Genomic DNA, 22,614 nt, shown 5'->3' on the forward strand with positions numbered 1-22,614 from the left:
GTGTTGGTGGGAAGGGACGAGGATTGAGCAGTGTAGAGGCTATTTATGGGACGGAGACGGTGGTTAGGAGATCATACAACCACAGTGTGTTGCCAGAGGATAGCATTCTGGCTTGGTCGGACGTCGACTGCATTTTTGCTTCTCTCCATATGTCTCGCCCCTAACTATTTTTTTCATTCTGATTTGGCAGTAGTGATGTTGTGGTGGTTTGTGTTGTGATGGTGTGTCGGAGGTGGTGATGATGGGTTGTGATGTTGATTTGTGTGTGGTTTGTTTGGAGGCAATGGTGGTGTCGTGGAGGTAATGCGATGCAAGGGCTAGGGGCTGGTGTGGTTTTGTTGACTTACAATTTTTTAAGATGTCACGTTTCAATGTGTGTAGGTCACGGACCAATGTCTGCAATTCAAAGATCATTTGAAATTCGTTATGAATCAATGTCCATGGGTTAAAGAACAATTAAAATTGGTTACAAATCAATGTTCACATGGCACAAATCAATTAAATTTGGTCACGTATCAATTTAATTTGGTCATAGATCACTGATCTATGGCTACATGTCACATTTCATAGGTTACATGTCATATTGTATAGGTCATAGATCAATGTTCATAAGTTACAGGTCAATATTAACTGGTCAATGACCAATGTCCATATGGTCACATGTAACATGTTATATGTCAAAGTGCATAGGTCATTGGTCACAAATTCAAGAGATTTGGTCGCATGCCATTGATTTCTTCGACCTCGGTTATTTGAATTGGTTCCAAATTCAATTAACCAACTTTCAACGATGAAAATTGAAGTTATTTGTTCCGATAAGTACTTTGTAAATTATATCAGGGGTTGTTTTTCAGTTTTCAATTTTAAAAAATAGATTTAAATTGCAAATCGCTGAAGAAAATAATTGGCGATGCGCAATCAATGTTCTCCAACAATCGTTATGTTTTTCCCTTTTTCTTTACCATTTAAGCTAGAGATGCTTAGTCGTCGCTAATGATCAATTCATCGTCGATAATCTCTGTAGATTTTATCTTTTATTCGAGGAAGTTATTTGAATGCTGGTAATTGTGAAAGTGGATACTAACGGCTATAAGAGGAGATAGCGACAGACGAGAGCACAAGGGTGGAGGTAGGGGTCTGGGGTTTGGTGGGGGTAGGTTGGGTAGATTAATTTAATATGATAATATTATCATTTAAAATTAAAATATTGAATTAATACCTGACTTTTGGAATTTTAAACTCTTTGAAAATTGAATTGATGGGTAACAATATGTTATATTATAGGGAATATTTTTAAAATAACATACAAAAAGAAAAAAAAATCTAATTCCCAAATACACCCTTTTTGGAATGGGTAGAGACCAATTCTTGAAATTTGACTTTGATCATGAAATTAACAATTCTTAATCAATCAGGACAATATAAATTGCTATTTTCCAGTAAACTTTTGAATTTTTCTTTCTTTCTTTCTTTCCCTTTTTTTTTTTTGCCCCAAAACATTATTTTTTAATATTTTTATTTATTTTAACTTTTTTGTACAATATATTTTTTGACAACGTTAAAATATGCTATACTATGTTATCCGTGTTTCATCATATATTTTCATCATTGTCGCTATCTCCTTCTTACACGCCACCACTAACCATCGCCACAAACTACCTCCCAAATTCTCTGTCGTCTTTGCGGTACTTGAAAGTTTAGATGCAATTTAGATCTTGTTTTCACAAAAATCCAACGAGGATTTCTCTCCCTTTAGTTTTGAATGGGAAACGGAAAAAGGAGGAGGATGGCGATAGTGGCCGGTAGGGAAAAGGATGTGATTGTGATCGTATAAGTAGGAGGAGGACGTGGTGGTGTATGTAGAAGGAGGAGGTCGTGTTGGTGGTTATGACGACGTGGTAGTGGTGGGCGACAATGGTGGGCCATGTGGGTTTCAATTTGGGATGTCAACAGTGGTGGTGCTTAGTGGTGGTGATCGGTGACAGTTGTGAAGATTGATGATAGTAGTGGTGTTTGGTTATGTTTGTGTTTGTTGTGTGTCTAATAAAAAGTTTATAAGAATATTAAAAAAAAAAAAAAGGTAATAATATATTTGGAATTCAAAATATTCGCTTTGTTGTTGGCATAATTTTCCCTACAAATTATTTTGTTCGTTTGGTTAAGCTTTTAAGTGATTATAAGCAGCTAATCTCAAAGAAATTATGGTTAGAATTTAAAAGTAGATAAAAATTGTATGGTCCTATAGAATTCATGATTAAAAATCATACTTATCCAACATATTAGCATTTAAAAGCATTGCCAAGAATAACAAAATTATGCTCCTATTTGATTGAAATTAAAATAAAATTTTCAGTAGATTTTGATCAAAGTTAATAAAATGTGTAATTGAAAAGTTGTGAATCCCATAAAATATATGGTTAAAATTAACTATGATTTTGATTTAGATTAAAATCGGGATTTTGATTTCCACCAAACAAGGGTTATATATGAGAAATTAGATTGTGGATTTTTTTTTATTATTTTTAACTTGTAGATTTGGAAATTCAGGTCATATAATATATTCTTGATTTACCCTTTTTTATTATTTATTTCCAAATATTCAAGATTGTATACCATATCCACCAAAACCCGCCAAGCCAAATGGAAATGTTCAACCAAATAGCATTACTTTTTACAGAATCCTCAAAAATACAGTGTTCATGAAAAACTTCTTCCACGCCTCATTTGAATCACATTAATATAAGAATGAGAATGAAAAATATAACCGTTACGACCCCACAAAAGAGATAGAAAATCAAATATAGTGATTTGATGTGATGAATGATGATTATATTTTTCATGTTAATGGACAAATAATGGGAAACAAACAGGGGCTTAAAATAGAGTGAAAAATAAAACTATGCCCTAGTCCTTTCAAAAAAAATCACAAACATAAAATCGATATTTCATTATAGGGTTAATTACACCAATTTTGAGTAAGTATTCAAGTGGTAATTAAACTAGTGCTTGTTTGGTAGGGATTTTGATAGTTGATTTTTTGACCGTTAGAAATAAAATGGGTCCTACTCGTGAGAAAAGAATTAAAAATGACGGTTGAAATAGTGAAATAACGGTCAAAAAATTAATTTTAATTTGATTAAAATTCCTATCAAACATGCTCTAAGTTTTTTATGCCAATAGTTACAACAGCGTAATAAAATAACTTATACTTGCTTAAAATATAGCGATTGTAGACATAATTAACCCTTCATATTATGGACAAATGAAAATCACAATTTTCGTCAATAATGAATTCAATAAATTCGATCATCATCATATGCACAATCTTACTCAAAGCAAATTTCTAATTAAGAATATTTGTCTCAATAGTCACAATATTTGTGAATGTTGAGTTTTCAATTTTTTCCATACCGCGCCTATCTTTATTTCTGTCATAACTTTGCCCTCGTACAGCCCCCATTTTTTTAAATGGAAATGGGTGGAATATTCTTCTTTTTTTTAAATGAGTGGTTGAAAAATAAGAAAATAAGAAAAATTGTGGTTGAAAATAGAAAAGAAAAAAATGAAATATAATAGAATGGGGGCCAAATTAGAGCTGGGCAAATCTCCCGAACCGAACCCGACAGTTCTTGTCAAATTAAATACCCGAACGGGTATCTGAATTGAGAACCGACGGGTACGGTTCGGTTCTTGATTCTAGACCAAGAACCGAAAAATCGAATCTTTCTAATTTTTTTTTATATTGAGTAAATCAAATTATTTTAATTTTAATTTTTTCTAGACAAATTAACAATTTCTAAATCCAAATTTTTGGCTCAATAATTTGTTTCATTTCTAATTTTTAAATTTTTGGCCCAATTACCCATGTTATTGTTTCATTTCTTAGCCCAACAAGATCTAATCTACTAAATAACCATAAACACCTACACTAAAGTGCATAACGTTGTCTCGAATCTCATACTCACTCTCGCAGCCTCGCTAATATTCCAAAACCAATACAATCGTCGGTCGACACTATGACCTCCGATCGAAGCTATGACCTCCGTCGATCGAAACTTTGACCATAGCGATCATTTGAACAACGTAGTTTACTAGTATCTAATATTCCAAAACCATTGAATGTATCATTAGTTATATTTAAATAATGTTGTTATAAATGTTAAAAAAATTAATTATAGTACAGAATCGAACGGAACCGAATCGAACCGAACCGAACTGAACCCGAACCCGAACCCGAACCCGAACCCGAACGGTTCCATAATTATATTTGGACCCAACGGTTCCATTTACTAGATACCCGAAAATTTTGATTTGGTTCGATTCTCTTTAGAATCAAATCGAACCGATCTAACCCGCGCCCACCCCTAGGGGCGAATCTTTTTGTTGCTTCTTGGAGAAGATCAGGAAATTGTGATTTTGATATGCATGGAAACGTTAATTGATTGATGTTAATGTAGGTCTTGGAATTGGAGATAGAACATTATATCATAATCACAATCATAATTACATGCCACTATTTTGGTTGACTAATTCTCATTTTTTCATTTTTTATTTTAAAAACCCATCTAATCCCTGATTTCTCCAAAATTTTGGTTTATTACTAATTTATCAATTCTTGTATTTTAAACTCTTTAGTCACCATTTTTTCCCATTATATATTAGTGGTATATAAAAATAGAAGGGGGAAAGAATGAGAAAATTGAAGTGGAAGTCTCTAATCTATGACCATTATGGTAAGTTAGTTCTTAATTTTTAATCTTTAACATTTACACCCTTCATCTTCCAAATTTATAGTATCTTGGCCATCCATCATTAGGGATGAAATAAATTCCCCACCCTCGACCCTCCTCTTATTGCCTTGAATTCTTTGAAACTCGCTCTAAATCTTTCTACTTTATTTATTTTTATTGTTTCAATTTAAATTGTATTAACATAATACAATTAAATGAGACAGTAAATAGGAATTTCTTAATCCTGTTCTGCTTCTTGAAAATCCCAAACAAAGAGAGAATGGTAATAACTCCTAGAAATCCTACTAAATAAACGTCTTATTTAGGCCCCGTTTGGTAGGGATTTTTTGCCCTAAAAAATTAATTTTTTAACCGTTATTTTACTATTCAAGTTATAATTTTTGATTTCTTCTCTCACATGTGGACCCCACTTTTTTTCTAACAGTCAAAAAATCAATTCTCAAAATTCCTACCAAACGGGCCCTTAATATAAAATGTTACATGATCTTCAATCAATTATTTGCTTCATATGCTTACATGGAGTAAGTGCTATACCCTATTCCTAATACACAAGTACTTGATAGGGCCTGTTTGGGCACTATTTTTTCATCGAAAAAATTGATTTTTTAACCGTTATTTTACTATTTCAGCTGTCATATTTGACTACTTCTATCACATGTGGACCGCACTTTTCTCCTAAAGGTCAAAAAATCAATTCTCAAAATCACTCCCAAACAAGCAAAAAATCAATTATTCTTGATTTCAAAATCTCCATGATGAATGGCATGTTCTCTTGAATCAAAATAGGAAGCTAGGTTAATTTCTTCGTTTAGAACTGCACTTGAGAGTTTCCTATCTCATAAGACTTAGCAATCGTTTGGTGCATCTCATTACCATCTCTATATAGCATGTGGTTCTTGTCTATTTTTTTCAAGTCAATTTTTATTAAAAATAATTATATTCTTACTAAAAACTTAATTTAGATATAAATCTGTGTAAATAAAATAAAACAAAGAAAGAAAAGAATATCTCGCGCGCGTGTGTGTGTGTGAAAGCTTAGAATGAAGATTGGGGGACCTAGAACTTGTCCTCTTTGTGGCTAAGCCTAAAGGAGGGGAGAAAAAAACAAAAAAAAACAAAAAACCAAAAACTTTTAAGCTTAGTCAAACGCAAATAGAAGTTTGCAAAGTTACTTTTTAAGTAACTTTTATTAAAAAAAGGGGGGGGGGGCGAGGGGGGGGTTTTTTTTTCCTTCAACAAAATATACACGAAAATTTGCTTATGGTTAATTATATAAATTATTGTCAAACTTTAAAGTTAGTTTCAATTATACCACAAGTATACTCAACTGACCATTTTTTATTTTTTTTGTACAAAAATCATATATTAAAATTTTGTTTATTTATTGATATAACCCGACACGTGTGATATTTTCATCCACTTGAATTAATTGCTAAAACATGTACAAACATTTTTTCATCTTTCAAGTGACAAACGCTTTTTATCATCCTGAATTGCTAAAACGGTGGACTAATTGATCAAACACGACAATATTAACGTGACGAGTTACATCAAAACGTTAATCCCACGCTTGTCTTTTTTTTTCTGATAGTAAGATAGCTGAATAATATAGTTATATAACTGAAACAAGATTTAAACTTGGACAAGATAAATGCAATGATTCAAAGTTCATGGAGTATACATAAAGTTGAATAATATATATTAAACTTTTAAGGTAAGTTGTTACTTACGTTTTTGCTTTCAAGACTTTAGCCAAACGTCTCCTACTTTTAAGTAAGGTAAGTTTACTTTTTCCTCGTTGGGGGAATCAGTTTCTATAGCTTTAAGCATAAGCTACAGAAATTGGACCATTTCTATATACTTTCTTCATATATCTGTCATATCATAACACTCTCTCTCTAAAACACTCTCTCTTCTCTCTCTCTACAGCAAACATGCACAGACAGTCACTTGGCTCACCAGCTTCAAAGCTTCATCTCCAGATACTCAAAGATGAATCTTTGGCTTCTGAATCCCAAAACCTAATCACAGAGGAAAAATCACAGCACAAAACCCTGAAACTCAATCCCAAATCTCCTGAGAAATACATTCACTTTATTCCCATATTAACACTCTTTTGCTTCCTCATTCTTTATCTCACATCCCACAACCCTTCTCCAAATGGTAAGCAATTTTATTAGCTTTTCTGAGTTTTTCACTTCTTTTTTTCTTCATCTTTTGCTTATTTTCACCTTTACTACTTTTTGCTGTGTTTTTGGGTGCAGATTTGGCTCAGTTCAAGCATTTCCCAAAGTCCACAGGTACAATAACTCAGTTACTTCCTGATATAGCATTGACAGCATTTCTTGCTATATATTGCAATTAATTTGGATTTCCATTTGGTTAAGCTCAGAATTGTAATAAAGATTTAGTAATTCTTCTTCTTTTTTGGGTTGTGAAGGTTCAGAAGATGAGATTGAAACGATTTTGAAGATTAAAAACGGCGATATATTGGCGATCCGGAGCTTAAAGAACCTGGAGGAGAATGGAAACAAGAAAAATCGGCTCCACAGAAAAATCGCCGATTTTTAGTGCCGGTTATCTGCTTGTTTCTCTCTCTCGTCTATAAATAAATTGTCGGTGAGAGTTGGCACGTGTGGGCTGCTCTTATAATTAATTTTTTTCTTTATTTTCAATTTTAGTGCTGAATTATTTCTCTCTGTTTGACAGTTTTCAACGTTGTAAATGAAAGTCAACATATACGTTGTTTAATTTTGTATGTATTTTGTACACTGTTTAAAGAATGTATGAATTAAAAAGAAAAATTATTTTATTAAAGAAATATAAATAAAAAATAAATAAATTAAAAGATTGAAAAACAGAGGGCACAGCACAGGTGTAAAGGGGAAAAGTATTAAAGGGTGTCAGTGTCTGTAGGGTGGGTGAATGAATTGGGAAAAGAAATCAATGGATGACAACTGGAAATGGAAATACGATAATTTCTTTTAATTATTTCAACATAATTTTTCCATAGTTAATAAGGCTAGCTGGAAGGGATGGTCCACTTGACAATAATGAGCGATATTTTATTTTTCTTTTTTTATTATTTCTCCTTTTTTTTAATATCGTTATCCTTGATTATCGACAACTATCACTCAATATGATTCATTTGAGTTATGTTACACAAATAGGGTTGATGGCAGAATTTAAAAATAGGGGAATACGTGTCAAAATTTCATTGGGCAGTTGGAAAAAAAAAAAAAAAAAAAAGAGAGAGGAGCCACACAAGTGCTGCTAACACTGCAACTGTCACCAAGCTCGTCCAAATAGTATAACTCTTCACATTTTAGAGCATCTACAGGCTTCAACAATGGTGTAAAATAGAGATTTAAATATTTAGAGTAGTATGAGACCTTTTCCAATGAAAATATGCAAATTACATTTTACAGCAAGAATATACATATAAGAGACAAAAAAAACTAATATAGGCCCCTGTTTGAGCCCCATTTTTACCTCATTAAAATGAAAAATATGACCGTTATCCATCACATCAAGCCACTATTTTTGAATTTCTATCTCTGGTGTGGGACCCATAACGGCTCTATTTCTCATTCTCATTATAATGTGCCTCAACAGGCTCTAGATTTTTTTTATTGCAGCAAAATTTGAATTTAGATTTATCAGGATGGAAAAGTAATTTTGAAGATCATTGAAGATAGAACCGTGTTAGCCTTACATAACCAGGCTATTGCAAGGCACACACATTCGTGGGGCTCACGTAATTTTTAATTTTTTTAATGTATGTGGAGCCCCTACATAGTGAGGGGCCCTGTACGTAGGGCATTTCTCTTGAAGATAATCTCACCTATCGATTTCAAATTTCAACGTAACTTCCCATGCGAAGAGAAATCAAGATCATAAAACATTTTCTTGAGTTACAAGTTATCAAATGAAAAATAAGATAATACTAATAAAATAAAAAGTTAATAATTGAAAGAATGATGTAACCCAAATGAATCACTAAATAAACAAACCAACAAACCAACTAATACGTTATCCAATCCTAGTCTAATCAATAAAAACCCAAGTGGTCCCTCAAAATAAAATTAAATAAAAACACCAATTTATAGGACTAAATTGAATAAATAACGATAGTAGGAGGGCTCACAATCAAATTAATATATGAAAAGGTGGAGCCGTCATGAATAAATGTCAACCAAAATGTGTCTCGTGAATGAGAATAAGAATTGACAGGCACAGGCTGTAGTTTTTTGTATTTATACTATTTTCAGTTAGCAGCACGTGCCTCGCTCGTGACTCAATCTTGTTCGAATTGGACACTGTAAAAGGTAATAGCCAAAGTCATTTGTGCAGAGGAGGGGTTCACGGAACTCTTCCAGAACAGACACATGAGGTTGGTTCCACGCTAGACCCATGGATAATAAAAAATTAAATGCGGACCCCCTCCCTTGTATGTATTATGTAAGACCTCCGTGAAGCCTTATTCTATCGCATAGTGGAGTTCAAGATAATACGCTGTCTATGCACCAAATATTTTACATTAGACAAGTGCCAAAACTAGTCGGCCAAGCCAATAACGAGTTCCACTCGTCTCATTGTCATTCCTATAGAAACATACTAATAAGACGGAAACGACAATTGAATAGTTATATTAGACACATAGCAATAGTGAAAATTTGAAGTAAGCGATCTTTTTCTTTGGCATATGAAGTGAATGATTAAGGTTTTTGTAAAGGGAAAAGATTGAAGTCCTATTTAGAGTCAATGAATTTGTTACCTTACCAGTTCTTTGATTTTGAAGGTAGATTATGTTTTGTCTTAAATGTTTGTTATGTTTGTGTCACATCTCCGCATCCTAGTAGTTATCACTTTACTCAAGTGTAAATCGATCTAATATCAAGCTTAATAATTTCTAGTTTGTGACAACATTAATTCAACTTGACATTTTTATGTCATGGAGACTTATTTAAGCTATTCTGTGTTACTTCCGTATCTTGTTAGTGTTATCATGTCAACAATCATCGTAGAACTATAGTCAAAAAAGAATTTCTAGGTTTGGGACTATGGGTCTGTTCGGTAATGATTATGAGAGTTGATTTTTTGACTGTTAGAAAGAAAATAAATCCTACTTGTTAGCAAAGAATTCAAAAATGATGGTTCGAATAGTGAAATAACGGTCAAAAAATTGATTTTTTGAGATGAAAAATTGTTACCAAATAGGGGCTTTCAAGGATTATTCGAACCAACACACTAAGTGCACATTGGTACGCACTAGTAGACAACATTGTACAGGATTAAACGACATCCTCATTTCATTAATATGCTAAAGAGACTCTCCATGTGCAACCTGCTGACTGACAAAAAGCCTTCACAAGAGTTACAACGACGTAGCTTCGATGAAAGCAGTCATAAAAGGTCTCTGTCAATGAATAAAGCCTAAAATCATTTTTCCAGTATGGCAATGCATTGTAATCAAAATAAAATTTTTGAGGTAAAATAATATAATCAATCAATCAATTTAATAGAATACATCAATTTGACACAATTTTATAGTTGCAAAAGAAATTCTAATATCACGAAATGCTTCTAAGCATATAAAGAAAACCAAACAACAAAGTTCTTCAATATCAGTGAGTAAACTTTCTGAGAAGTTCTCTGTTCTTGCCTTCCTTGATACCTAAGCTATATAGAAACTTTTCCATCAATCCAGAATGTGTAACATGTAAAAACTAAGAAGCACAGATTCTTGTAAACTCGTTCGTATGCGCACTCAATACGTATTCAAGCTTGAATATTCTTCGATATCTTTCGATACGTACTTTACACATGTTTTTAATTATTTTATATTTTTTTAATTTTTCAATATATATCGAATACGTATTATTAATTATCATATTTTTTAATTATTTATGATACGTATCCGATACGTTAAGACAGGTAAAGAAAATTTTTATTAGTGAGATTAATTCTATCCCTAATTAGTATAACATGGATTCATAAACCTAATGGTTATTTTATGGTTCACATGCATTTTTGCTTCAAAGCAGCAAATGCTTTGAAGCTTCTCCTATAACCTTCTTCATCTTGATTCTTGTATGAAAAGAAATTGGAGTACGTGCTCTTTGATGCACTCTATGAAAAGAAATAAAATAACTCTACAACGAGCTAAAGAATTGATTTTCATCAATGGAAATATGCGTCCTTTATCAAAATAATTAAGGCCCTATTTGGGAGCAAATTTGAGAATTGATTTTTTTACCATTAGGAGAAAAATGGGGGCTACCTGTAAGAGCAGAAGTCAAACTCTACGGTTGAAATAGTAAAATAACAATCAAAAACTCAATTTTTTTAGATGAAAAATCACTCTCAAACACCTTTTAAATCTCTATTAAAAAAAAGAAATCAAAATGTAGGACATTATTGAAGACTCATTTGATACTCTTAAAAGTATTGGACTTCTTAAAGTTGCTAATCTATCATTAAATGAGTCAAAGTTGGAAAGTATTATTTTAATGATAATGAAGAAACTGGCATTAATGTGTTGAACAAAATGAAGTTTGAACAAATAAGGATTAAAATAAAATGCTTGAACATTTTATTTTATTTTTATTATTATGTTTCTATTTTAGTATTATTTTTTTTTATATCAATCAAATTATGTTAAATTTTACAATACGTATCCGCGTATCCTAATTTCTTTTAAAAATTCCTATCGACGTACTCGTATCGTATTCGAATTACGTATCGTGCTTCTTAATACAAAAGTTTCATAAACTCCCCTCGTTTTTTTCTCTCTCCGTCTCTGTGTGATATATCTCATTCTTTTTCCACCAAATTCCTAAACTAATGCACAAAATCTGTAACGAGAATAGGGAGACCATTCAATATTTTCTATGCTTTTCAGAAATTCAGTTAAAACCTCCTAAATGGATAGGGATTCCAAGCATAATTGCCAAATGAAGTAATAAAGAGCACCAAGACGAGGTGTTGCAAACTAACGTGCAAGGTAGAACCCTATTTGAAAGGAGACAATTTAAGAATTATCCCCATACATTCTCCGACAAAATACACCAAGGGGAGTAAAAATTCTCCAAAACAACCAAAAAAGGCGCCGACGTAACCAAATTTTTGTAATCATAACCTCAGAAGGGACAGGAAATAGTCACCTCAAACAAAAGAAAAAAAGTAATTTGAATATATGTTCTTCGGGCAAACAAATTCATCCTGCAAATCGATTCAAGGAACCTTTTGCTTAATGTATATATCTAAGAGTACAACAAGAGAATGTATCAACGGATAACATAGCGAAGTACTCCAGATCCACCTCATTTTTTTACTAATTTGGTGAATTCAGAATTCAGGAATGTCACAATCAAATCATTTGAAGGTATTGAAAAGGGCAGCAACTCAGAGGATCAAACCTTGTGCTGGAGTAGGTTTGGAAGAATGCTGCTCCCTTAAATCTGAGGCTTTGGGAGACTCAGATAAATGAACTTGAGCAAAGTCATCGACCATTTTCCTTCTTTGTTCATCTTCAACCTTTCCCACTTTCTCTTTGGTCTTCTGGCCTACGTCCCCAGCTGCCTTAGTGACTTTGTTAAAAGCACCTGTCACCCAAGTAGTGCCAGTAAGTACATACCTATTCTTCATAATGGCAGATCCGGCATTACTGACAGTTTGCTCAGCAGCATTAAGTGCTGCCTTTGCTTTATCAGAAACGTGGAGTTTCTCATCTACTTCACGAACTTTATCGTTCACAACTGAAGTACCAACACTAATCTTTTCACTGAGCCCAATTTTTTTGTCAAAGGAAATGACTTTGGCACTTGCTGTTGAAGTCAATTGGTGCTTCTCATCAAAAGATTTTGCTTTATCAACCGATTCTTTACCTAAGATATAACCCTTCGCAAGCAAGCTGCTTACAACATCCTCTGCCTTTCGGAAAGCAGACTCTGCACTACCTACAGTTTTCTCATCTGTGGGCTGCATTTTTGGTAGTAAACAAGTTAAAAAAGGTTTCTACATGTTTAACCAAACAGAAGCTATATATAGAATTTCTTACCAGGAGTGGACCAGAAGCAGCAGGAGGAAGTATGTAATCTGGGTCCAGAGTTACGGTTACAGGCAAATCAACTATTGTTGCCCCCTGACATCAGAAGAAAAGAGATGCTTGCTATCAATGAAAATTGTTTGAGTGATATATACAAGAAGATTTCAGAATACCATTACATATTCCCTACCCTAAATTTATGAGTAGCAAGGGGAAAAAGGCACGTAGAGGTCATCTGCACAATTCATAGTGACAATAGACTCTTGCTTTGACCGCATCAACAAGAAAAAAAGAAGCATTGAACGAGTTCACAAAGAAACACCTCAAGTGTGGATGCCCTCATAGATGACTCAGTAGATCCGAACTTCACTTTCCCATTGGCAATTATTTCAAATTGCTCCCGCTAGAGTTCCCAGATAATTTTGAACTTACTCTCTATACTGCTCTTATCTAGTAAACCCATCCTAGGTTTTATTTACAAGAAAAAACCAAAAAGTGATAACAATACTCGTGCTTCGTATCTATAAAGAATTTAATTTTTTAAAATCTTAACAGTATCAAATAATTTCAACAGAATTTACAGCTGCATAGAGAACCTTTTAAGCACAGGGCAATAGGAGAAGAGATCAATTAATTCAGCCCCCTTCCTCTAATATAATACTTCGATACGTTTCGGATATATAATTGTAATTGACACAGATTTGGAAGAAGAATGGCATGGTGCTGATCATATCATTAAAATATTATGCAATTCCAAACTAACTCTTAAAAGTGAAGGATAGGAAATTAGAAAAATAAATAAATAAATAAATAAAACTACACAACACTTTGCATGGAGACTTTTCATCTACAAAACCAATTTTGCAATGGGTTCTTATCGATTTCTTGCAAACAGACCCGAAAAAGTGAGAAGGTCAGTGGTCAGAGGGTCGAACAGGGGTTAAACTGGTTTGAACCGGAAATAACATAATTAATTAAAAAAATTCATATATTAATATATATATATATATATAAAATTTTATATCAAGTAAGAGAGTATTTTCAAAATTCATTATTTAACTTTCAATAATTATTTTAATGCTCATTTCACATCAAATTAATACTAAAATGGCCAAAATGCAACTAAAATAAAACAAAAACTAAGCCCCCACTTGGCCTCCATTACATCTCATCAAATTAAATTAAATTTTTCTCTCTCCTATCTTCAACCACACAATCTTCAATAAAATAATATTATACGTAAATCGAAAATTTTTCATTCTTTTACAATCATCTATTTAAAAATAAATAAATAAAATAAAAAAGTTATTCCCCCATTATAATTAAAATTAATGGGGGGCAAAATGAGCCACACACTAAAGAAAACTAAATGTGCTCAAGTAAAGCTAAACCGTACAATCTAAACCATAACTCATCATCTCCTACCAACAAATTGAGAGCAAAGAACGACAGGTGCCTCTCTAATTTTTGTAGGTTCTTTTTTCATTCAAGTTTTCACATTTCTTCGCTATATCCTATTAAAATTTTATATCAAGTAAAAGAGTATTTTCAAAATTCATTATTTAACTTTCAATCATTATTTTAATACTCATTTCACATCAAATTAATACTAAAATAGCCAAAATGCAACTAAAATAAAACAAAAACTAAGCCCCCATTTGGCCTCCATTACATCTCATCAAATTAAATTAAATTTTTCTCTCTCCTATTTTCAACAACACAATCTTCAATAAAATAATATTACACGTAAGTCGAAAACTTTTCATTCTTTTACAATCATCTATTTAAAAATAAATAAATAAAATAAAAAAGCTATTCCCCCATTATAATCAAAATTAATGGGGGGCAAAATGAGCTACACACTAAAGAAAACTAAATGTGCTCAAGTAAAGCTAAACCGTACAATCTAAACCATACCTCATCATCTCCTACCAACAAATTGAGAGCAGAGAACGATAGGTGCCTCTCTAATTTTTGTAGGTTCTTTTTTCATTCAAGTTTTCACATTTCTTCGCAAATTTTTGTGTCCATATATTGCACTAGCGAGCCTAAGATAAATGGAAGCTAGATAAAAGATCAGTACCAGATTCTTCTTAACCTTTTTAAAGTTGTTTTTACTTCTCAAAAGCTACCGATAAACCCGATTAAACTGCAACAAGGTCACCGATATTCGACTGCCTGTCCAGTTTTCTGGTTTTTTAATCGTTTTTAGGCATACAGGCTATAAGTATCAATTCGACCAATTATCCATCTGATTCCTGATTTTTCCGATCAAACCGGCCGGTCCGATCCAATTTTTATAACATTGGTTCTTATAATCAAGATGAACCAAAATTGAAGCCATAACATCAAGCGTAATAGAAGAAAATGAATTCTCCCAATCCCTAGCACCTATGAAAACGACTTTGGAACCTTCATAGACGTGACAAAACCGCAGGATGTGTGGCAAAGCATGGCGGGCAAGCCAGCGAAATTGATGATGGAAAGCTTGGAGGATGATGGAAGTAAAAGCTTGGATTGTGTAGATGGAAGTAAAAGCTTGGATTGTGTAGTTGAGCCTATCTACTTGAACGTTTGTTTCGTAGAGCGTGATAAAGCATTGCAAAGAAAATCACAAAGGGGGGCATCTATGTTAGTTGCTTCGACATGTGTTAAGATGCTCCAACTAAGGGAGTTGTCCATCCGAAGAATCAATGCAAGGGGAGAGGGTGAAGGTTGGCGTCGAAGGTGATATGTACAAGTTAATGCAAGAAGAGGTGCAAGAGAACATAAACACGAGTCCATCATGGGGGCGGTGCCGCAATTGTGGAGAAATTTCGTACCCATTGGCCTGGAGGAAGAAGCAATGAAAAATTGTGCAAAGATGCCAAGCATATGGTCCGCTACGAGGGCGTTAGCGAATTGAGCGAGGTAGCGAGTGAGTCACGAAATGAGCACACTCCCCTACACATGTGGCACGGGCAAGATTGCTAATTGTGGATTTAAGAACAAAAACATCGAAAAATGCACTATCAATGTCAAATATGCACGTATGGCTGCAAGCTTCCTACCCTGAATATATTGTGCTTATATCTTATATCTCAACTTGTCGACCCATGTGTGTAAGAGGCTACCCTAGGGGGCTTTGGGAACTTGGGGGGCCAGACGAACAGACAGCTACATGCTGTGGTAGTTATACGAGATGAGCATGGTCAAAGCCTATATGAATGGTTTATCCTTTTTTCGCTTGATAAGTATTGAAATATAAAAACAATGGAAATCTTTAGAAATACATAGAAAACCTTGTTACACTTGGAAATAAGTGCCTTCTTTGCCTATAAAATTATATTCGATTTCGACATATTTAGGAGAAACATGATTATAAAATAATAGTTTTAAAAGCAAATTTTCAATGAGTTAATTGTTCAATAACTTCTTCATTTTTTTTTATTTTTTATTTTTTATTTTTTTTATCTAGAATGAGTTTCATAGAAAATATTGCTAGTTTCTCCATACATCTTATAAGGGTAATTGGCACAAAACCTCCTTGACCTTTACCACTATTGCGGAATACCCTCTATTCTTTTAGATTGGTGGAAAACTAGTTGACATTTTCCATACGGAAGACCCTCCTCACTTCCAAGTCCGTTAGCTAAGGCATTAAATAGGGCTAAAATAATTAGAAAAAAAGTAATTACAATTATGGTCCCAAATCTTCTTCTTTTTCATACTGTACCCAAACATTTCATTTGTACCACGTACAGTCCCAAATCTTTTAAGAAATTAATTTTTCATCTTCTTCCCCACCCCACCCCCAATCTTCTTCTTTCCCTTTAAGAACCCAACGTGAATTTCATTTTCAAATCTTGCCTTGTCAACTAAATTTCAATCCAATGCAAGCAGGAAGGTATAGATTGAAAACGGTCATTGTATAATCCCCTCCACACACACACCCTCCACATCAAATTTCTGTCTCACATCCTCAAAATAACAAACTCTTAACACATGCATCAGGGGAACGTGAGCCCTAACGCAAACGCAAATGAAAGAAAGTGAGGTTTACTGAATTGGATGCAACCCACCCGCCGGTTCTTCTTAACCCTGCTGATTGCGATATAGGTGAGTATCAATTTTTACTCCAATTGTCTTTTTTTCTTCAATATCGCATTTATTGAAGCCTTAGTTTTGACTGGTTGATATTTGGCTTAAGCATTTTTTCAAATTTTGTTGATATGTCTGTGTTACGAATTCCTTTTCCATCATGACGTGAAGGAAGGAACATTATATCTGTTTAAGTTTCTTTAGATAATTGATTCTTGTAGTCACCCTTCTGTGCACTGCAATTGATTAGCACTGAGCTAGTATGGAGTTGATAATTACTTCTAAAGGTCTATTTCATAACCGTATTTGAACATGTGATTTATCAGTTTTCTTGATCCATTTTAAGATCATTTACACCTCTTTAAACTGTAATCTAATTCTGCAATTACCGTTAAATGTCTAGTGTTGGCTGATTAAATGCCTCTGCTATTCCTAATTGGGACAAGAAGTTTTGTATGATGCATAATTTGATGCCAACCCTGATCTTTTTTGACATTTTTCTGTGTCTAGATTTTAATATTGAAGGAAATGGTCTGCAAGGCTCGGCCATTTATGAAGAGATATTCTCTTACTGTTGGTCTAGTGCTCAGGCCAACGTTGGAATCAAAACCTCACCCGGAATTTCATTTTTCAAGTCTTGCCTTGTCAACTATATTTAAGTGTTTGAAAGGAAAGAAGTTGTGGGGTGGGATGGGAGATTTGTGGAAGAGAAGATGAAAATTTAATTTCTTAAAAAGTTTAGGACTGTGATAACACAACTGAAAGGTACAATCTGCAAAATCAGAAAAGATTTGGGACTGTAGTTGCAATTATTATTATTATTATTTTTTATTTATTTATTTATTTTTATTTTGGCCCTACTTAACGCCTCAACTAACGACTTGAATAGTAGGGGTCTTCCGCACGAAAAATGTCATCTAGAGGGATTTTCTACCAATCAAAAAGGATAGAGAGGTATTCTGCAGTAGAGGCAAAGGTCAAGGTGATTTTGCACTGATTACTCATCATTGGGGTCTTTGGGTTATAATTTGTTTAGAGCCAGCTTATCTAGGCTTGTAGAACTGCAAACTCAGGGAGTTGGGGACATAATGCTGAACAAATACCCAATTTGCGCATTTACGGCCATGCCAATGATACTAAGAGCATATTTATGATTTTGAGAAGATGAGGCATCAATTCACCAACATATTTTTGAGATTTCATAAAGCAAACTTATCTAGGTCGCGCTATTGAGGGGGCTACATCTGTTGCTCAAAGCCTAAGAGCTGAAGCCAGGAATGCGACCTCAAACTTACATTATACGTATGGCCAACTCATCCTACTTTATCTTGTGTTCAGAACCTAGAGTCGTAGCTTAGACCTAAGTCCATTATAACAAGTTCATTGCTTTGGAAATAATTTGAATTTGAAATCTTATCAATTCTCCACATAAATCAGTGCCTGACTTTCACAATGAAATCAGAGAGAAAATAAGTAATTACTATATGTATGAAAACCAATGATTTACAATTTACTTTATGGTCAACCAAATTATACTATTACTTTTTTTTTTTGATAGGTAAATTATACTATTACTTTTTACTAGCATGTAATTATAATTTACAAGCATTCTCATGACCTGAGTAGTGTTTTTAGAGGCAAAAGGTAAACACAATATGTTCCATAATGGGGCCAGGCAAAATTTTGAGGGAAGGGAAAAAGCCTTTCACGTGTTTATTTTCTATATTTACAAATTTAATAAATATTCTAGAACGAAAAAGGTCATCGTACTAGATTGAACATGATGCCCAAAAAACATTCATATAAACTCAAGTTTATTACGAATAAGGTTTAGCGTATGCATATTAACTATATAATTACACACGCATATATATGTGTAAGTCGAAATATAGATCCCAAATAATGAGACGGACAATCATAATACTCAAGTGAGAAACATGCTCAAAGGATAGGCGATTTATTTAATGAATTCAAAGCTTCACACTCTCCCTTCTTTCCCTCTCTTGATCTAATACCCAAATCCTCACCTACATTTTTCATAAATTAGAGGATAATACTTGAGTGCAATAAATACACAGATTAAAGTATTTAAAAAAATTCAAAGCACCATACTCACCCCTCTTTCCCCTCTTCATTAGAACTTATCACGCAAAAACTTCAAAACATTGAGGAATCATGTCACATCTCTTTTCTAATTTCCTAGGTGCCTCTTCCAACTTAGGGCATTGCAGGAGGACCTTACCAATAAAATTTTCCTAGTTCAACTAATATATAAATATAGAATATTAAGAATAAGAACAGATTTTTACATGGGCTGACTGAACCAGGTACAATGGAATTAATTCACATACGTGCACTAGTATGGATATCACTGAAGATGTTCATAAAGAATAAAGCTCGCCACTTAAAAATAATGGTAGTTTAAATTATGTGGCAGGACAACTGCAGAGTGGAAGTTAACAGAAAAGAGAGAAAAAGAACACAGAAGATAAGGAGAAATCATTTTTTATGAAACAGATTTTGTTACAATATTATTATCATGTCATAGAAACAAACGTTTATCCAAAATCCAATTCCGACCAACTTAATAACAGATCTAGAAATCCATGACACATAACTGATCCATAATTTCCAAAAGATACCTACTTGAATAATCAGAGGATAAAATAGCTGTCGGTCAAATATAGCAATAAATATTCGAAATCTCTACTGAATGACTAAAAAATAAAAAACGGTTTGAAGTCTTATACCATTGTGAAATCACAAATATGATGAAATTGAATAGAAATTATAGTACAATCTCATAACAAATTTTCTATTTCTTTGTTCAAATCACTAGTGAAGATATGACCAGAAAACATAGTATAAATAGGTTGAGAGAAATCACCGAAAGAAGAACAGCAGTCTCTGCTCCCTGCGAATCCTTGAAGGTAACAAATGCAATTTGAGACAGTTCAGTATCACTGCATAAGTGTATTAGTCACTGTCAGTATGAAAACATGTGCATGCATATTTACATGCATAGATATGAATAGATAGTACACAAAAAACATGAGCAACTCAAAGCTAACCTTTTCATCTCAACAAATTCGATGTCACCAGAAAAAGAAAAGAACTCCGTTACATCACGCTCAGATGCCCCTAGGGATAAATTGCTGACTTTGACCGTTCTAATCTAAAAAGGTTGAAGAGGGTAAACATTGTTAAGAACGAATTAACAAAATGAGTTATACGATTTTCAGATCAGATAGATTAATATACAACAAGACAGCCGTATACACATATACTTATAAAAGTGGAATTGGACCCACACAATTGCAGATGTCAATACCCATTTTAGTTTTAGTACCTGCAGATTTTCAATTATAGATACTTTAATTTTTTCCAAATATACCGTTCATTAATCAACAAGAAGAAATGATCCCTCAGAAATATCTTCAATACAGATAAAGCACTATCAATGTACAGGTAAACATATACCCATAGGCTCCACATCTTAGGCTGATCATGACCAGGGTCATTGGTACAGGCAACAGGATCCATAAGGACTATTGTATAAGAACGTGGCCACTAACCATTTACAAGCTTTGCGTGCAAATTTCTCATTATCTGAATATTTTCTCCAACACTCTTCGTCGTGAATGTGCAACAGCATACTAACATTCACTTTACTAGCAACAATCATATCTGCTGACAACTAAATAGCATAAAACTTGACCGACTAATTTTGAATATGAAGCACTGATGCCACTTCCACTAACACATCCTGACAACAAAAACAAGGTCAAACGTACTAAGCTCACATCAACTGCGCTTTTATCCACCAACGCAATGTTGACAGCTCGAATTCTCTCATGACATCATACTGCATTACAAATATCTTGGGTTTTATCACCAGAAGCTCTCTTGTCCGATACATCCAAGTATATAACATGAAAATAAGTCTCATGTTAGAATTAATTAGCATCTTGTATATAGTTAGCTGTAGCCCCTAGATTATTCATTGCCTTAATGTGCCAGACAGGTGTATAGATAATATTTTTATCACCAATGGCAAGGTCAGATATAACACATCTCATTACCGAAAGTATGACTCAACCAATTACTAAGAAAGTAAAGTTAAATCAATGAATAGCCCATCGTCAATCCTTGAGCAAGATAAAACTAGAGGATATATCCTAACGTTCAAATCATGTGACGAACATGAATGTTTAAAAGTGGGTAAACCTCAAAAGAGCAGCAATATTATTCACCAACAAATTTATAAACACTATGAGTATTGTGACATTATGGGTCCTAGTTCATTGAGAAGAGCAATCACAAACCTCCATATCAGTTGGTAACAGAATTTGATTTAAGATTTTGTAATAGAATCATCTTTCAACTTAGAGGCCCATAAAGATGTGGTTCTTTGACAAAGAACAGGTAAGCATATAGTAACCGAATCCCCAGTGATAACAGATCATCATAAAAGTCAGATAATTGTGAAAGAAAGATCATTCCAACAAAAGTTTCTGTGCTTCTGAATTTATATTTTCATATTCTCCACAAGTTTAATTTCAGAACAATTAACCAATCTTCAAAATTACATTTCCATAATAATGATAGGGTAAATTTCAGGTAATCATTTGCAACGATGTATGAAGAATTTAATCAACTAACAGAATGTGAAGCACCCAATTCTACCAAAAACTACAGCTAGTATCAAACGCGCAAATTTATTCCTTAATTAACTAGGAACAAGCCGGGAATCCACCCCAAGCACATGACAGAAGTGATGGTCAATTACTGGGAAAAAGAAGTTCCCGTTAATACAGAGAAGAAAAAAAAATTCTACCTCATTCAAAAAATAAATAAATAAATTCAACACATTAAACCAAAGATAGCTAAAAATCATCAAAAAATAAAAAATGAAAACCCCAAGTCCCCATTTTCTTTCAGAGTTCAAGAAGGAATCCATCTACTCAAACAAATCAACACAAAACCATTTCAACCTACTGCACATATATATATATATAGCAATGAATGTATATACTCACCGTCATGATATCTGTTGTGGGCGAAGAAAAAGTCAATAAAAAATGCTGTTGAAGATGAATTCGGAGGGTTTTGAAGCAACAGCTTTGACGGGATTACGGAGTAGTAAATGCAGCCACGCTGAATCTTGAATAATGATTTAAATAATTTGTCATTTACAGGTCCACACGGGATTCGTATTTCAAGGAATGGCCTTTTTCTAAAAACTAGCATATATGACCCCTTGAGTTACACTAATTTTGTATTTATCGTATTTTTATTAATATATAAATTTTAATTTTTTTAAAATATTTTTAAAATAATATCTAAAAATATTTTTATGATATAAAAAAATAATTGTAAATTATTTTCACAATTACACAGCGATATGTTATCTAGAAAAAATATGCTTTTATATTTCATATTTGAATAAGAAATATACAAACTATTTTATTTGTATTCTTTGATAATGTTGATATGATTGAATTGAATGTGAAGGTTATATTTCTAAATTTTGTGTAATTCAATATTATAATGTAATTCAATATTATAAAATTGAAAAAAAAACTCTATGTACAGTGCGCAGAGAGTTGAATCAAGTGTGAAGTAAAAATTAAAAAAAAGTGCGGAGAGAAAAAATTCTTTCTACACAGTGCGGAGAGTTGGTCCGCATCATGGCAAAACTCTCCGTACAGTGCAGAGAGGAAAAAACTCTTC

The 22,614-nt window shown here is 33.2% G+C and overlaps 2 protein-coding genes across 4 annotated transcripts; one reads left to right on the forward strand and one right to left on the reverse strand.

Annotated features, from left to right (window-relative positions):
• The first annotated feature begins 6,603 nt into the window (after positions 1 to 6,603).
• LOC111398802 lies at positions 6,604 to 7,509 on the forward strand. The gene is made up of 3 exons (XM_023025902.1): positions 6,604 to 6,914; positions 7,016 to 7,051; positions 7,192 to 7,509. Exons 1-3 carry the CDS (start codon positions 6,686 to 6,688, stop codon positions 7,320 to 7,322), a joined length of 396 nt encoding a protein of 131 aa, XP_022881670.1. The 5' UTR covers positions 6,604 to 6,685; the 3' UTR covers positions 7,323 to 7,509.
• Positions 7,510 to 11,868: 4,359 nt separating this feature from the next.
• On the reverse strand, positions 11,869 to 22,070 carry LOC111398803 (binding partner of ACD11 1-like). 3 transcript variants are annotated; one of them, XM_023025904.1, is made up of 5 exons: positions 21,921 to 22,070; positions 19,953 to 20,056; positions 19,769 to 19,844; positions 12,814 to 12,897; positions 11,869 to 12,734 (listed from the first exon to the last, which is right to left on the reverse strand). In XM_023025904.1, exons 1-5 carry the CDS (start codon positions 21,924 to 21,926, stop codon positions 12,159 to 12,161), a joined length of 846 nt encoding a protein of 281 aa, XP_022881672.1. In that variant the 5' UTR covers positions 21,927 to 22,070; the 3' UTR covers positions 11,869 to 12,158. The 3 variants fall into 3 exon arrangements, with proteins under 3 accessions (XP_022881672.1, XP_022881673.1, XP_022881671.1); XM_023025905.1 differs by lacking the exon at positions 21,921 to 22,070 and adding an exon at positions 20,685 to 21,709; XM_023025903.1 differs by lacking the exon at positions 21,921 to 22,070 and adding an exon at positions 20,362 to 20,640.
• Positions 22,071 to 22,614: the final 544 nt, after the last annotated feature.

This window comes from Olea europaea, chromosome 8 (assembly GCF_002742605.1).
Source record: "Olea europaea var. sylvestris chromosome 8, O_europaea_v1, whole genome shotgun sequence".
NCBI lineage: Eukaryota > Viridiplantae > Streptophyta > Magnoliopsida > Lamiales > Oleaceae > Olea > Olea europaea.